The following is an 18496-nucleotide window of genomic DNA, read 5'->3' as shown; positions in this document are numbered from 1 at the left end:
AGTCAGGTGGTGAGACACTCGCCGCAGAATACCCAGCCTCTGACCTGGTCTTGTGGCCACAGTATTTATGTGGCTGGTCCAGTTAGGTTTCTGGTCAATGGTGACCGCCAGGATGTTGATGATGGGGGATTCGGTGATGGTAATTGTTGTGTATCTGTAAAGCATGCACTCCCATGTTCCGCCTCCAGGGAGCGCATCCCCTGAAGTCCCAAGGGATCCCAGCATCCCTTGGGAGCACTGTACATAAGCCAGCCCCTAAGGCCTGTTACTCACTCTGGAGTGTCTTGATAAAGACTGAGGTCACTGTTACTTTAACCTCCCTGTGTGCAGTCTCATCTGTGTTAGGAACACAATAGTAATGCCGTTGAATGTCAAGGGACGGTGGTTAGACTCCCTCTTGTTGGATAGTCATTGCCTGACACTTGTGTGGTGCGAATGTTACTAGCTACTTATCAGCCCAAGCCTGAATGTCTTCTAGGTCTTGCTGCATGCAGGCATGGACTGCTTCATTATCTGAAGAGTTGCGAATGGAACTGAACACTGTAATCATCAGCGAACATCCCCATTTCTGACATAATGGAAGAAAGGTCATTGATGAAGCAAATGAAGATGGTCTGACCCAGGAATCTGCCCCGAGGAACTCCTGTAGCGATGTCCTGGGCTGAGATGATTGACTTCCAACAACCACTATCATCTTCCTTTGTGCTAGGTATGGCTCCAGCCATTGGAGAGATTTTTCCTCCGATTCCCATTGACCAGTTTTACTAGGGCTCCTTGATGCCACACTCAATCAAATGTTTCCTTGATATCAAGGGCAGTCACTCTCACCTCACCTCTGGAATTCAGCTCTTTTGTCCAAGTTTGGACCAATGCTGTAATGAGGTCTGGAGCCGAGTGGTCCCGGCAGAACCTAAATTGAGCACTGGTGAGCGGGTTATTGGTGAGTAAGTGCTGCTTGATAGCACTGTCAACAACATCTTCCATCACTTTGCTGATGATTTGATATCACATTAAAATGCTGGCTAATCCATACACTGTAATTAACCTTCACTAATCGAAGCAAAGGCCGATTCATTCATCCATTGCATCGCCTGGATCACTTCATCTTTGACATTGAAATGAGGGCATTGAAACTTCAGTTTAAAATTCCATGAAATTTGTACAGGATGAGGATCAAAGTTACAAGGCTTGTATCTACTTGAGTTCCAGCCGTGGCTCAGTGGGCAGTACCCTCACCTGAGCCAGAAGGTTGTGGCTTCAAGTCCCACGCCAGGCTGACACTCCAGTGCAGGGCTGAGGGAGTGCTGCACTGTCGGAGGTGCCATCTTTCGGATGAGATGTTAAATCGAGGTCCCCTCTGCTCTCTCAGGTGGACGTAAACGATCCCATGGCACTATTTCGAAGAGGAGCAGGAGTTATCCCCAGTGTCCTGGCCAATATTTATCCCTCAATCAACATCACTAAAAGTTTATCTGGTTATTATCATAGTGCTGTTTCTGGGAGCTTGCTGTGCGCAAATTGGCTGCCGCGTTTCCTACATTTCAACATTAGAGTACACTTCAAAAAGTACTTAATTGGCTGTAAAGCGCTTTGAGACATCCGGTGGTTGTGAAAGGCGCTATATTATTGCAAGTCTTTTTTTCTACTTGTCTTACGATTATGGTACAGGGCTTTGGTGAGATCATGCCTGGAGTACTGTGCACAGTTTTGATCTCCTTATTGGAGAAAGGATATACTTGTCTTAGAGGCGGTGCAACAAAGGTTCACTAGATTGATTCCTGGGATGAAGGGCTATCCTATGAGGAGAGATTGAGTAGAATGGGCCGATACTCTCTGGGGTTTAGAAGAATGAGAGGTGATCTTATTGAAACATACAAGATTCTGAGGGGGATTGACAGAGTAGATGCAGAGAAAGGTTGTTTCCCCCTGGCTGGAGAGTTTAGAACTCGGGGGTCACAGTCTCAGGATAATGGGTCGGCCATTTAAGATTATGAGGAGGAATTTCTTCACTCAAAGGGTTGTGAATCTTTGGAATTCTCCACCCCAGAGGGTTGTGGATGTGGAATCAGAGTATATCCAAGGCTGAAATAGACAGATTTTTAGACTCTAGGTGAATCAAGGGATTATGGGGATCGTGCAGGAAGGTGGAGTTGAGGTTGAAGATCAGCCATGATCTTACTGAATGGCGGAGCAGGCTCGTGGGGCCGTATTACCTACTCCTGCTCCTAATTCTTACGGTCTTACTAAAATGTTCACTTTTTCTCAGCTGGTTTCCATAAATACATTGAATTTCTCTTCTCATGTCAGCCTGCTCTCAGTCCAATAATCCAATGGAATGTTTTTGCTTGATCAGTTGACCATCTGGCACACAGAAATCGACTCCATACTCAAGATTCTTCAAACCAAACAATAGAAAAATCAACACAAAAGTAGTTTCTGTTTGCCTAATATGGAGTACATATCCCTGTAGGAACAACCCACACACACACCTATCGTGCATAACTCCAGAAAGCTTAGACACAGGCAGGCGAGAGCAAAGGCTTTGTTAGGGACCATAAATATGTGCTTACAACTGGAATTTAACCAACCAAAACCTCGCAGCCTACTTGCAAGTTCTGTGCAGGTGGTGTAGCTCTATCGATTGGTAGCCAACATCCCCAGCATTGAAGCACTGACCACACTTGATCAGCTCCGCTGGGCGGGCCACATTGTTTGCATGCCAGACATGAGATTCCCAAAGCAGGCGCTCTACACAGAACTCCTTCACGGCAAACGAGCCAGAGATGGACAGAGGAAACGTTACAAGGACACCCTCAAAGCCTCCTTGATAAAGTGCAACATCCCCATTGACACCTGGAAGTCCCTGGCCAAAGACCACCCTAAATGGAGGAAGTGCATCCGAGAGGGTGCTGAGCACCTCAAGTCTCGTCGCCGAGAGCATGGAGAAATCAAACGCAGGGAGCGGAAAGAGCATGCGACAAACCAGTCTCACCCACCCTTGTCCTCAACGACTATCTGTCCCACCTGTGACAGGGACTGTGGTTCTCATATTGGACTGTGCAGCCACCTAAGGACTCATTTTAAGAGTGGAAGCAAGTCTTCCTCGATTCCAAGGGACTGCCTATAATGATTATAATCCAATTAGGCATAACTACCCATACTTTTTGGGCCATATAATTGTGCATTACGGAGCTCCACCAAGAGCATTGAGTTCAAGGAATATGCATAAAAATACTTCCAACCCCCAACATAGCTACATTGCAGGAGCTGACCTTGAGTGAGCAAGTAATCTGCTGGCTAAGGGTTGTGAGCTGCATATGGCTCAAAGACAGAGAAACATAGAAAGTAGGAGCAGGAGTAGGCCATTCGGCCCTTCATGCCTGCACCACCATTCAATATGATCATGGCTGATCATGCAACTTCAGTACCCCATTCCTGCTTTCTCTCCATACCCCTTGATCCCTTTAGCCGTAAGGGCCACATCTAACTCCCTTTTGAATATATGTAACGAACTGGCCTCAATAACTTTCTGTGCAACTGTTGTAAATCTGAAAAAAAATTTTTTTTGGAAATGCACAATCAGAATCTGAGAGAAACCAGTTTTAAGTGGGACCCTTCAGCAGAAAATATTAACTTTATTCTAATGATAACAGCCATGATCATATTGAATGGTGGTGCAGGCTCAAAGGGCCGAAAGGCCTACTCCTGCACCTATTTTCTATGTTGCTATGACTCATGAATTTCCAGCATTTTCTGTTATTATCTTAAAACAGGAGCTTAAAAAAAAGTTAGTTAAAATGGTCAATGTAAGATTTCAGAGGCTCACATCAAGTTGGTATGATCTGAATTTTTACAGGACAGATTGTAATGTATATGCATGAAGTACCTGCAGATTCTCGAGCATCATTTTATCCAAAGCTTGAATGAACTCTTCATCTTCTGCACAGGGAAGATGCTTTAGACCTCCTCCCTTGATCATCACTTCCTGCATAACAGACAAATCAAATATAAACAAACAGAGTACTGATTTGAGCATTTTAATTAACTTGGTCACCCAATAACAAATGCATTTAAAAAATCCTATGCCATTTGGGAAAACAAATATGTAAAAACATGGTAGCAACCTACTGTTGGATTTGCTGCAAATATATTCTTTCCAACTGTTCAGCAAAACTGCACTGTTTAAAAGTCCTCCTCAAAACTGGACTGTTGAAAGGGCTCAACTTCAACTGCAACTTATCCCAACTAAATGAGACCATCCTCAACAAGCCTACATTTATGTACATGTAAACGTGTCGGATGTTCCTCCTACTTCACATTTGTGATACAAGGTACACAAATACACATTGGTCCCAATCTGGACCTTCAGAACCTTTTCTCCCCCGGTACTCACAGATTACGATTAGGTCTGATGCACCTTTATAGGCCCATTTCACACCTTCCTCTACAACAACATGTATGAGAAGAAGCTTGCAGGGAACATTAAGACGGATTGCAAAACTTTCTATAGATATGTAAAGAGAAAAAGGTTAGTAAAAACAAACGTAGGTCCCCTGCAGTCAGAATCAGGGGAAGTCATAACGGGGAACAAAGAAATGGCGGACCAATTGAACAAGTACTTTGGTTCGGTATTCACAAAGGAGGACACAAACAACCTTCCAGGTATAAAAGGGGTCAGAGGGTCTAGTAAGGAGGAGGAACTGAGGGAAATCCTTATTAGCCGGGAAATTGTGTTGGGGAAATTGATGGGATTGAAGGCCGATAAATCCCCAGGGCCTGATGGACTGCATCCCAGAGTACTTAAGGAGGTGGCCTTGGAAATAGTGGATGCATTGACAGTCATTTTCCAACATTCCATTGACTCTGGATCAGTTCCTATCGAGTGGAGGGTAGCCAATGTAACCCCACTTTTTAAAAAAGGAGGGAGAGAGAAAACAGGGAATTATAGACCGGTCAGCCTGACATCGGTAGTGGGTAAAATGATGGAATCAATTATTAAGGATGTCATAGCAGTGCATTTGGAAAGCGGTGACATGATAGGTCCAAGTCAGCATGGATTTGTGAAAGGGAAATTATGCTTGACAAATCTTCTGGAATTTTTTGAGGATGTTTCCAGTAGAGTGGACAAGGGAGAACCAGTTGATGTGGTATATTTGGACTTTCAGAAGGCGTTCGACAAGGTCCCACACAAGAGATTGATGTGCAAAGTTAGAGCACATGGGATTGGGGGTAGTATGCTGACATGGATTGAGAACTGGTTGTCAGACAGGAAGCAAAGAGTAGGAGTAAATGGGTACTTTTCAGAATGGCAGGCAGTGACTAGTGGGGTACCGCAAGGTTCTGTGCTGGGGCCCCAGCTGTTTACACTGTACATTAATGATTTAGATGAGGGGATTAAATGTAGTATCTCCAAATTTGCGGATGACACTAAGTTGGGTGGCAGTGTGAGCTGCGAGGAGGATGCTGTGAGGCTGCAGAGCGACTTGGATAGGTTAGGTGAGTGGGCAAATGCATGGCAGATGAAGTATAATGTGGATAAATGTGAGGTTATCCACTTTGGTGGTAAAAACAGAGAGACAGACTATTATCTGAATGGTGACAGATTAGGAAAAGGGGAGGTGCAACGAGACCTGGGTGTCATGGTACATCAGTCATTGAAGGTTGGCATGCAGGTGCAGCAGGCGGTTAAGAAAGCAAATGGCATGTTGGCCTTCATAGCAAGGGGATTTTAGTACAGGGGCAGGGAGGTGTTGCTACAGTTGTACAGGGCCTTGGTGAGGCCACACCTGGAGTATTGTGTACAGTTTTGGTCTCCTAACCTGAGGAAGGACATTCTTGCGATTGAGGGAGTGCAGCGAAAGTTCACCAGACTGATTCCCGGGATGGCGGGACTGACCTATCAAGAAAGACTGGATCAACTTGGCTTGTATTCACTGGAGTTCAGAAGAATGAGAGGGGACCTCATAGAAACATTTAAAATTCTGACGGGGTTAGACAGGTTAGATGCAGGAAGAATGTTCCCAATGTTGGGGAAGTCCAGAACCAGGAGGTCACAGTCTAAGGATAAGGGGTAAGCCATTTAGGACCGAGATGCGGAGGAACTTCTTCACCCAGAGAGTGGTGAACCTGTGGAATTCTCTACCACAGAAAGTTGTTGAGGCCAATTCACTAAATATATTCAAAAAGGAGTTAGATGAGATCCTTACTACTCGGGGGATCAAGGGGTATGGCGAGAAAGCAGGAATGGGGTACTGAAGTTGAATGTTCAGCCATGAACTCATTGAATGGCGGTGCAGGCTAGAAGGGCCGAATGGCCTACTCCTGCACCTATTTTCTATGTTTCTATGTTTCTAACTTGTATTTATTTGGCACCTTTAACATAATAAAACGTCCCAAGGCGCTTCACAGGAGCGCAATAAAACAAAAATTGACACCAAGCCATACAAGATGATATTAGGACAGATGACCAAAAGCTGAGTCAAAGAGGTACGTTTCAGGAGATTCTTAAAGGAAGGAGAGAGGTTTATGGAGGGAATTAGGGAATTCCAGAACTTAAGGCCGAGACAGCTGAACACACAGTTGCTAGGGGTGGATCGATTAAAATTGAGGATGTGCAAGAGGCCAGAATTCGAAAAGCACAGAGATCTTGGAGGATTGTAGGGCTAGAGGAGATTAACAGAGATAGGGAGGGGACGAAGCCATGGAGGGATTTGAAAACAAGGATGAGAATTTTAAAATCGAGGCGTTGCTTAACCAGGAGCCAATGTAGGTCAGTGAGCATAGGGGTAATGGGTGAACAAGCCTTGGTGCAATTTAGGATACGGGCAGCAGAGGTTTGGATAACCGAAAGTATACAGAGTGCAGTACTCCTTGCTATTGTACAGGTTGAACCTCCCTTATCCAGAACTCCCTTATCCAGAACCATTCCCAGCCAGAATTCTGATATGAACAAATTGAAGTCCTTCCTCGCTGCTGACTCCCGCAATCGCTGGCCTGACCCCGCGATCCACCGCCCCCCTCACCATGATCTCTCTGCCTCACTCCCAGCCCCAATATCCCCTGGCTCAGTACCTGTACCATCCAATTTAACGCGACCACCCCTCGTCCGGAAAAATCCCTTATCCAGAACAGGCCAGGTCCCGAGGGTTCCGGATAAGGGAGGGTGAACCTATATAGTTACATTGGATATAGGGCACAGAAACAATCCATTCAGCCCAACCACTCCACGTTGCCGTTTATGCTTCACTCGAGCCTCCTCATCAAACTCTACCTGCATAGTCCTGTATTCTCCACTCCCTAGAACATTTCAGCATTTTGCACCCAAAGTCTAAATCAAGCTACACAGAGTACAAAACTGGACCCAATACCAATCCCTGGGAGACAGCATTTCTAACCCTTCCCCAATTCAAGCAACACCCAGCAACCCCAACTTTTTGCTTCCTGTCTGTCAACCACCTTTCGAGCTGTGATGCCACATTACCATATGCTTGAATTTGTTTTATTTTTATAAAGCAGAACTCCTGTTCAACACTTTATCAAATGCCTTCCGCAAATCCTTACACACTACATGTACCGCATTCCCTTTATCTCTCCAATTGGCCAGAAAACTTTAAATTTGTTTTAATAAAAATACATCAGTGAGTGCGCTCAAAATTAAGGTATCCCGGTAAAGAAGGGGCAAATATTTCAAATGGTTCTACCTGGGTTCACTGGTTACACTTACATTATTATCCTCATCAGTTTCATTTTCTTTATTGGAGTCAGTGAGGTAATCTGTGTTTTCCTCCTCCTCTTCATCTTCCTCTTCATTCTCAGAAGCATCCTACAATAGAAAACGTTTTTCTTCAAAAAGAAATCTCAAAGTGAAGAGTAATCTTAATGAGCAGCCATAATTAGATTATGGAAAGGGTAAAAAAACTGATAAAATTAGGCTAGTTTAATCTAACATTATTTGTATTTCATACATCAGTGTGCAGGAAAAAAAATCAGAACATAAGTACAAAGTTCTCTTCCGTTGAATACAATCTGAATGAAATTATACGCATGTGCGCAAATAAATAATTATATACAACAGGAATCTGTTCAACCTCCGCCGCCTCCAGGCCAGATCCAAGGTCTTCCCATCCTCAGTCATCGAACTACAGTACACAGACGATGCCCGTTTCTGTGCACACTCGGAGGCCGAACTCCAAGCCATCGACAACACTTTCACCGAGGCTTACGAAAGCATGGGCCTTACACTAAATATTCATAAGACAAAGGTCCTCTACCCCTGCCACACAGCACTACCCCCACTGGTTATCAAAATCCACGACGAGGCCTTGGACAACGTGGACCATTTTCCATACCTCGGGAGCCTGTCAACAAGGGCAGACATCGACGACATGGTCCAACACCACTTTCAGTGCGCCAGTGCAGCCTTTGGTCGCCTGAGGAAGAGAGTGTTTGAAGACCAGGACCTCAAACCCGGCACCAAGCTCATGGTCGACAGAGCAGTGGTGATACCCACCCTCCTATATGGCTCAGAAACATGGACTATGTACAGCAGGCACCTCAAAACACTGGAGAAGTACCACCAATGCTGCCTCCACAAGATCCTGCAAATCCATTGGCAGGATAGGCGCACCAACGTCACAGTGTCCTCGCTCAGGCCAATATCCCCAGCATCGAAGCGCTGACCACGTTCGATCTGCTCCGCTGGATGGGCCACATTGCCCGCATGCCCGACATTAGACTCCTAAAACAAGCGCTCTACTCGGAGCTTCGACACGGCAAGCGAGCCCCAGGTGGGCAGAGGAAACGCTTCAAGGACACCCTCAAAGCCTCCTTGAAAAAAATGTAACATCCCCACCAACACCTGGGAGTCCCTGGCCCAAGACCGCCCAAAGTGGAGGAAAAGCATCTGCGAAGGCACTGAACACCTCACATCTCTTCGCCAGGAGCAAGCTGAAGGAGCGTGTGGCAACCCAAGCACCCCACCCACCTGTTCCTTCAACCACCGTTTGCCCCACCTGTGACAGAGACTGTAGGTCCCGCATTGGACTCGTCAAGTCACCTGAGAACTCATTGCTAGTGTGGAAGCAAGTCATCCTCGACTCCGAGCGACTGCCTATGATGATAATGATATACAAGATAAGAAAATATGGTAAATTCAGCCTATTTATTCCTTGGGTAGACCATGCACAAGCCACTCCATGCTGGACTCTATGCAGTTATTATCCAGAGGTAAGTGTATTTATTGCAAGGTTTCTTTTACAGCATTCCACCCTGCCAAAGCATACTCATCTAACTTTCCATCTTGCATGACACATTATAAATCAGTTGCCTTTCTTTAGCAGGATATTTCCATGGTTGCAGCTCAAAAATCATCACTTTCCATAGTATTTGATCACCTCTACCTGAATACCGATCTGATCACCTGATCACCTATACCTTTGAATATTGTGTACAGTTTTGGTCACCTAATCTGACAACATTCTTGCTATTGAGGGAGTGCAGCGAAGGTTCACCAGACTGATTCCAGGGATGGCAGGACTGACATATGAGGAGAGACTGGATTGACTAGCCTTATATTCAATAGAATTTAGAAGAATGAGAGGGGATCTCATATAAACATATAAAATTCTGACAGGATTGGACAGGTTAGATGCAGGAAGAATGTTCCTGATGTTGGGAAAGCGCAGAGCCAGGGGCCACAGTGTAAGGATAAGAGGTAAGCCATTACTGAGATGAGGAGCAACTTCTTCACTCAGAGAGTTGTGAACCTGTGGAATTCTCTACCACAGAAAGTTGCTGAGGTCAGTTCGTTGGATATATTCAAAAGGGAGTTAGATGTGGCCCTTACGGCTAACGGGATCAAGGGGTATGCAGAGAAGGCAGGAATGGGGTACTGAAGTGCATGATCAGCCATGATCATATTGAATGGTGGTGCAGGCTCGAAGGGCCTACTCCTGCACCTATTTTCTATGTTTCTATTTACCGTCAGCCCTTGATCCAGTTCAAAAACAGATATAATCCAACTATCTGTTTTAAAAAGATGTTAATCAACAGAATTAACTACCAAATTAGGCATTCTAAGCAACAATAACAAGTCCTTTAACAAGCCCTGAAGACAGGACAAGCTCAGAAGCACAATGCTGATGCCAGCATTGCATAGGCTGCAATGCTGTCCATAATTGACTTTAAACAAAACATTTTCTTTCCACACAGGGTAAACATCAGCATGTGTACAGTCTTTATTGTAATTGTCTTCAATTTTACTTACGATTTGTTCCCGAGCCCCCAGGGCCACCCTATCCAATTCTGGCAGTGGGCTGTGCAGCAACCAAAATTGGTCACAGATAACTTGAAATTAGCGTCAAAAGGCCACTGCTTCAGCAAACCAATCGAGGCTCAAAACTGATCTCGTTGTGTCATCATCTGGCAGATTTTTAAAGGACCAATCTGTGAGCACTGCTGCTCAGCAAGTTAGCTCATTGCTGAGCTGGGGTTGAGTGTTAATTTAAAGTGTTTGGTTTTCATTCCGATAAGTGACACAAATAAAAAGTAAAAAAAGGATGTAAAGCCATTAGATATACAGTGCCCAACTGTTCTAAACCTCAGGAAGAGATTGAAGTATCTTCAGACCATTTGCACGTCATTAGCAGTGAGGAAACAACGGTCACGCTAGTAAAAACAACGAACAGCAGAATTCAGGCACCGGCCTTTGTGGCAAATAGTTGATACTGATTTGACCAGTTTCTTTTTATAATGATCAGCTTTAAAGTACGCAACCTAACAACGATTATATGTACAGTTCCAAACAGGAATATCAAATGAGAGCTGCAAATCAATCTTTCTTTCAACACATAAGGCAATGCTGAGTGAGACTGAGTGTACCAGAGGAGGATTCATCACTTTCATGTGAATAGTCAAAATATTCAGTCAGAAAAACTATTTTTTTTAAATTTCTTGATTTTTAAAATATTGAACATCTGATTTAATATTCTTCTATGATTTATAATATTGCTTGACCAACATCCAGTAGTGGATGTCCATACAAATTGAACCAATCACAGCGTTGTTTAAGTTTCCATTATTCCTCGAACGTGCAACCAATGAAACATGCAACACTGCAACAGGACAAGATAGGCACAAGATTCTGGCTTGGCCACACAGGGTACTCCTCATAATTTAGTTGCTTCTTCACTAAAACTTTGAATTATCCAATGACTTGAACGAAGCAATGTAAATAAACAGCAAAGGGGAATTTTACTGCTGTTCATTTGAATTAAGCAAGTTTGAATTCAGAGTTGTATCACCTTAATACCCTCTCAAACATCTCAAGTGCTTCACTTACAAATTAATTAAGGGCACTTACTTGTTTGATAGACAAATAGCAGGAGCTATTTTGCACATTGCAAAATCTCAAGAACAGTAACAAGATGAATGGCCAGTTAATCTGTTGTTGATGTGTTTGGTTAAGGAATACTGGTGGTCAAATTGTGCTGGGGGAGCTCGACATCGACTTAAACAACATGTAGACGGGGCTCATATCTCTAATACCTCACTGCAGTGGAATGTCAGCCCAAGAGAGCAAAATTCAGAGAACATTAACTTAGTTTCAGTCAAATATACAAAAGTGAAGAGCCAACGGCAACATGTGTTTCCAGTCAAGATAATTTGGTGTCATGTCATGAGACATAAAAACTTAAGAAATAGGAGCAGGAGTAGGCCATACGGCCCCTCGAGCCTGCTCCGCCATTAAATATCATGGCTGATCCGATCATGGACTCAGCTCCACTTCACCGCCCGCTCCACATAACCCCTTATCGTTTAAGAAACTGTCTATTTCTGTCTTAAATTTATTTAATGTCCTAGCTTCCACAGCTCTCTGAGGCTCAGACTTGCAAGCTTCTGAGAGAAGAAATTTCACCACATCTCTGTTTTAAATGGGCAGCCCCTTATGCTAAGATCATGCCCTCTAGTTCTAGTTTCCCCCAACAGTGGAAACATCCTCTCTGCATCCACCTTGTCAAGCCCCCCCATAATCTTATACATTTCGATAAGATCACCTCTCATTCTTCTGAATTCCAATGAGTAGAGGCCCAACCGACTCAATCTTTCCTCTGAAGTCAACCCCTCATCTCCGGAATCAACCTCGTGAACCTTCTCTGAACTGCCTCCAAAGCAAGTATATCCTTTCGTAAATATGGAAACCAAAACTGCACGCAGTATTCCAGGTGTGGCCTCACCAATACCTTATATAGCTGTAGCAAGACTTCCCTGCTTTTATACTCCATCCCTTTCGCAATAAAGGTCAAGATACCATTGGCCTTCCTGATCACTTGCTGTACCTTCCTTTTGTGTTTCATGCGCAAGTAACCCCCAGGCCATCCTGTACTGGCCTGGCGTCCGGGTTTATGTGAATCACTATCTTGGTCCCCATGAAAGTGCTGATGCCGGGTTGAAATAATGAGTCAAATTTGTCCAGGACCTATGAGCATGATACTCGCTCCACAGAAGAAATTGCATTGACATCACCCCATTTCCAATTCATGACAGCAAGCCAGCTCCTCCCCAGTAGTGCGGGACCGTACCCCGGGACAATCCAGAGTGGCAACCTGTTCTCTGAATCTTTGTGGGTCACGACTACCGTGGCACTGCTGAGCACCGGAATGATCTCCTTTGTATATGTCCGTAGCAGTGCGTCAATCGGCAATAATTTTGGCCTCCTGGCCTTGGACACCCACAACCTTTTGAACTGTTTTGAGACTCATCAGGGACTGGCTGGACCCCGTGTCTAGCTCCATTAATACTGGGGTGCCATTGAGGAGCACTTTCATCATTATCGGTGGCATCCTGGTATATGAACTGTATATGTGCTCCACATGAACTCGATGAACTTCAGCTTCCAGCGATTTCCCCCAGTATTCATTTGGCCACGGAGGGCTTACATCGGGCCCGTCCTCCTCGTACATCAACCTGGCTGCAGGCTTCCTGCACATACGCGCCAAGTGACCGCTGACGTTGCAGTTTCTGCAGGTATATTGCTGATACCTGCAAGCTCTGGCTGGGCGTTTGCCTCCACACCTCCAGCATGAGCTAGAGGCCCCATTGTTGGAAACAAAAGGTCCATTACCAGTCAATCGTCTCTGACTGTTTCTGTAACTGTCCTTAAGTGCACCATTAACAGGTGTTGATGACCCCATTACTGGCCGCATTGTCCATTGCGATGGCATGAATCGCCGTTCAGCTAGCCATTGTCTCTATTGAATTCCCCCTTGGGGTTCGACTGCATGTAGGGGCACGTCCGATTGCCCTTGTCTGCCTAGAGAGCTGTGTGCCGCGTTAACAATGTTGACTCCCTGGTCGTTTGCCGCATTAGAGCCAAGATTTTTGCCATAAATCATTCTGGTCTCTTCCTCCCGAGATAAATGTCTGGGCTATCAGAGCTGTTGCTTCCAAGGTCAAGTCTTTGGTCTCAATCACTTTCCTGAAAACCCCAGCGTGCCCGATGCCCTCAATAAAAAAGTCTCGCAGCATCTCCGCTCTGCATGCATCTGGGAACTTACATAGGCTCGCCAGTTGCCGGAGATCTGCCATGAAGTCTGGAACACTTTTCCCTTCTTGCTGCCGGTGCGTGTAAAACCGGTGTCTCGCCGTGTGCATGCTGCTCGCCGGTTTAAAGTGTTCCCCGATCAACTTACTGAGCTCTTCGAACGTCTTGTCCGCCGGTTTCTCTGGCGCTAGAAGGTCCTTCATCAGGGAGTACGTTCTGGATCCACAAACCGTCAGGAGATGAGCCCTGTGTTTGTCGGCCGAATCCTGTCCCAACCATTCCTTAGTGACAAAACTTGGCTGTAGTCTCTCAATAAAGTCATCTCAATCATCACCAACACAGTACCTCTCTTCTGTGCTGCTAGTGGCCATGCTCGCGTGGTTTAAATCCCAGTTTCTCATCGCCAATAATATGTTCTTACTATACAGTATAAATGCACACGAGGCCCATACTTGAGAGAAGGTCACTCTGTGACCAGTTACCTTTATTACCAAGACCTCAAGAGACAGACGGTGGGTGGAGCTTCCCCTTTTATACCGGAAAGTCCAGGTTAGGCGTGTCTCCCACAAGTTCGCCCCCTGTGGTCAGTGTTCTCAAGGTGTACAACTTAGGTCAGCTTATACATGGGTTACAATGACAGTTGAATACATAACACCCTTTGTTAATACAAATCACAATTTAGAACATAAGAACATAAGAAATAGGAGCAGGAGTCGGCCTTTTGGTCCCTCGAGCCTGCTCCACCATTCAATAAGGTCATGGCTAATCTGATCTTGGGCTCAGCTTCACTTCCCTGCCCGCTTCCCATAAACCTTCACTACCTTATCGCTCAAAAATCTGTCTATCTCCGTCTTAAATATATTCAATGACCCAGCCTCCACAGCTCTCTGAGGCAGAGAATTCCATAGATTTACGACCGAGCGAAGAAATTCCTCCTCATCTCAGTTCCAAATGGATGACCCCTTATTCTGAAATTATGCCCCCTAGTTCTTGACTCCCCTACAAGGGGAAACATCCTCTTTGCAGCTACTCTGTCGAGCCCCCTCATTATCTTATAAGTTTCAATAAGATCACCTCTCATTCTTCTAAGAAAGACTGGATCAACTGGGCTTGTATTCACTGGAGTTCAGAAGAATGAGAGGGGACCTCATAGAAACTTTTAAAATTCTGACTGGGTTAGACAGGTTAGATGCAGGAAGAATGTTCCCAATGTTGGGGAAGTCCAGAACAAGGGGACACAGTCTAAGGATAAGGGGTAAGCCATTTAGGACCGAGATGAGGAGAAACCTCTTCACCCAGAGAGTGGTGAACCTGTGGAATTCTCTACCACAGAAAGTTGTTGAGGCCAATTCACTAAATATATTCAAAAAGGAGTTAGATGTAGGGCTTACTACTAGGGGGATCAAGGGGTATGGCGAGAAAGCAGGAATGGGGTACTAAAGTTGCATGTTCAGCCATGAGCTCATTGAATGGCGGTGCAGGCTAGAAGGGCCGAATGGCCTACTCCTGCACCTATTTTCTATGTTTCTATGTTTCTAAACTCCAATGAGTATAGGCCCAACCTGCTCAACCTTTTTTCATAAGTCAACCCCTTCATCTCAGCAATCAACCTAGTGAACCTTCTCTGAACTGCCTCCAATGCAAGTATATCCTTCCTTAAATATAAGGATGATTTAATAACTGTTTATTACTTCTTTTTAAACTATTGCTCAGTGCTTATATGTCAGTATTAAAATAAAATGATGTGTAATAGTTTTGACATCAACAACGTATATTTATATAGCACCTTTAACGCAGTAAAATGCCCCAAGGTGCTTTACAGGAGCGATTATCAAACAAAATTTGACACCAAGCCACATAAGGATATATTAGGGCAAATAAAGGTAGGGTTTAAGGAGCGTCTTAAAGAAGGAAAGAGAGGTAGAGAGACAGAGAAGTTTAGGAAGGGAATTCCAGAGCTCAGGGCCTCGGCAACTGAATGGTGAAGCGATTAAAGCCGGGGATGTTCAAGAGGCCAGAATTAGCGAAGCGCAGATATCTTGGGAGAAATACGAGTAGAAATCATACCTCTTCTTCATGTTCATTCATTTCACTTTCATTTCCAGACTGTTCCTCTGTTTCTGCTCCACCCTCTTCCTCCTCGTCGTCATCATCGTCATCCTGATTTTCTTCGCCTTCTCCCAGGCCAGACAGCTTATCTGACTTGGAATCTTTCCCATCAATAACCAGCCCTACAAGAGAAAAAAATTGTTTCAGCTAGAGTAACTCTTTAATCTTATAGACCAGATATCAAGTTTACAATCACTGTGGACCATTTGAAATTTCCTAAAATTTGATACAAGTGCAATTGTATTTCGTCAAAATAGTTCCTTACAGTAGACTCCCATCTGTCATTAATCTCACTTAAGCTCAGTTTTCTATTCAACCCGAGATCCCCACACGTCACTAATCCCATGGTGAAAGGAGCATGTAGGTGTCCTGCTCACAGGCTCTGCCAATGCCATCCCACAATTAACCATTCATTCAGCAGAAACTGACTTACTCACCAATTTTCTTTCCGTTCCCACGACAAAGTGAATTACAAGAAGGGTCTGGACGCCACTCATAAGAGCATAAAAAAATAGGAGTCGGCCACTCGGCCCTTCGAGCCTGCTCCACCATTCAATAAGATCATGGCTGATCTTCGACCTCAACTCCACTTTCCCGCCCGATCCCCATACCCCTTGATTTCCCTCAGTATCCAATAATCTATCGATCTCCGTCTTAAATCTACTCCCGACTGAGCAGCCACAGCTCTCTGGGGTAGAGAATTCCCAAGATTCACCACCCTCAGCACCTCCGTTTAAGAAATAACTGGCATCTGCAACTTATCGCTACCAAATCATGTGCTGTGTCACCATGCTGCCCACTCGAGATTTACACCACACACACACACACACACACACACACACACACACACAAAAACACACGCACACACAATGCGTACGTAAAAAAAGAACTATGATGTTGTCATGCTACATTAACACCAATGCTTAAACCAACACTTACGCTGTGAAGATACGGGATTCGATGCGGTATGAGCGGAACAGTATTATTTATCCCAACACCTGGAAGAGTGTCATAGTAAGCCGTACACAAGGATTATCTTAATATTTAACTTCTGATGAGAGTAAGGATTTAATTGATTAATTCCGTCAAAAGGAATTCCATTGTAAACCCTCCTACTGATACGCAAAAGTAGGCTGGGAGGTGGTGGTGGGGAGGGGGTACAGATCACATGACAGCTCAGTTGAAATGCAGTCTGTTTACAGCAGGTTTTACACAATAACTACAAAAACACTCTGATCAAACCCACTAGTTTTTTGCTGCACTGTATGTAAATGTTTCAACCCATTAGATGTGTATTGTAAATTATTTTTTCTTCAGCTTTAAGTGGAAGTTCCTTTGTAACTTTCCCCTACGCATTCCACAAAGGGATGGCTAGGTGACCCACTCAGGACTGTTAATTCTTCTGCAACAAGTTACTGGGAGGTCCACTGCAGCTTATGTTGATTTTTGAAACACTGGGCATTGGCAGGAATGAGCAATGTCATCTCACTGACATAAACAGGATCTTATTTCCCATAGAATTACAAATGTAACAAGATAATGCTAAGCCTATACACATCATTGGTTAGGCTGCAATGAGAGTAGAATCCAGTTTGGGGCCTTTGCTTTATGGAGGATGTCAAGGACAGTGGAGAGGGTGCAAGGGAGATTCTGTAAGATGCTGCCAGGTATAACACAAGAACACAAGAAACAGGAGCAGGAGTCAGCCATTTGACCCCTCGAGCCTGCTTCGCCATTTAATAAGATCATGGCTGATTTGATCATGGACTGAACTCCACTTCCCTGCCCGCTCCCCATACATAACCTTTTGCTCCCTTATCGCTCAAAAATCTGTCTATCTCCACCTTAAATATATTCAATGACCCAGCTTCCACAGCTCTCTGGGGCAGAGAATTCCACAGATTTACAACCCTCAGAGGAGAAATTCCTCCTCATCTCAGTTTTAAATGGGCGGCCCCTTATTCTGATACTATGTCCCCTAGCTTTAGTTTCCCCTATGAGTGAAAACATCCTCTCTGCATCCAACTTGTTGGGCCCCCTCATTATCTTATACATTTCAATAAGATCACCTCTCATTATTCTGAACTCCAATGAGTATAGGCCCAACCTACTCAACCTATCTTCATAAGTCAACCTCCTCATCTCCAGAATCAACCGAGTGAACCTTCTCTGAACAGGCGCCAATGCAAGTATATCCTTCCTTAAATAAGAAAACCAAAACTGTACGCAGTACTCCAGGTGTGGCCTCACCAATGCCCTGTACAGTTGTAGCAGGACTTCTCTGCTTTTATACTCTATCCCCCCTTGCAATAAAGGCCAACATTCCATTTGCCTTTCTGATTACTTGCTGTACCTGCATACTAACTTTTTGTGTTTCATGCACAAGGACCCCCAGGTCTCTCTGTACTGCAGCACGTTGCAATTTTTCTCCATTTATATTATAATTTGCTTTTCTATTTTTTCTGCCAAAGTGGATAACCTCACACTTTCCCACATTATACTCCATCTGCCAAATTTTTGCCCACTCACTTAGCCTGTCTATATCCCTTTGCAGATTTTTTGTGTCCTCCTCACAATTTGCTTTCCCACCCATCTTTGTATCATCAGCAAACTTGGCTACATTACACTCAGTCCCTTCATCCAAGTCATTAATATAGATTGTAAATGGTTGAGGCCCCAGCACCGATCCCTGCGGCACCCCACTAGTTACTGTTTACCAATCGGAAAATGACCCATTTATCCCGACTCTCTGTTTTCTGTTCGTTAGCCAATCCTCAATCCATGCTAATACATTACCCCGAACCCCGTGAACTTTTATCTTGTGCAGTAATTGTTAATGTGACACCT

General features: G+C 44.6%; 1 protein-coding gene across 3 annotated transcripts in view; it reads right to left on the bottom strand.

Moving 5' to 3' along the window:
• The window catches only part of upf2 (UPF2 regulator of nonsense mediated mRNA decay), a 126601-nt gene that overhangs the window by 36983 nt on the left and 71122 nt on the right, over nt 1-18496 (bottom strand). For all 3 annotated transcript variants that reach the window (XR_011596252.1, XM_070897107.1, XM_070897108.1), the window contains 3 exons: nt 15608-15771; nt 7724-7822; nt 3887-3985 (listed from right to left, as the gene is read on the bottom strand). Coding sequence is in view for 2 of the 3 variants with exons in the window: in XM_070897107.1 (XP_070753208.1) it covers nt 3887-3985; nt 7724-7822; nt 15608-15771 (362 nt within the window). In the remaining variant the exon portion in view is untranslated. The remainder of the gene's footprint in view (nt 1-3886; nt 3986-7723; nt 7823-15607; nt 15772-18496) is intronic.

Source organism: Pristiophorus japonicus, chromosome 13, assembly GCF_044704955.1.
Source record: "Pristiophorus japonicus isolate sPriJap1 chromosome 13, sPriJap1.hap1, whole genome shotgun sequence".
Classification (NCBI taxonomy): Eukaryota; Metazoa; Chordata; class Chondrichthyes; family Pristiophoridae; genus Pristiophorus; species Pristiophorus japonicus.
This window is presented reverse-complemented; position numbering and strand designations above follow the sequence as displayed.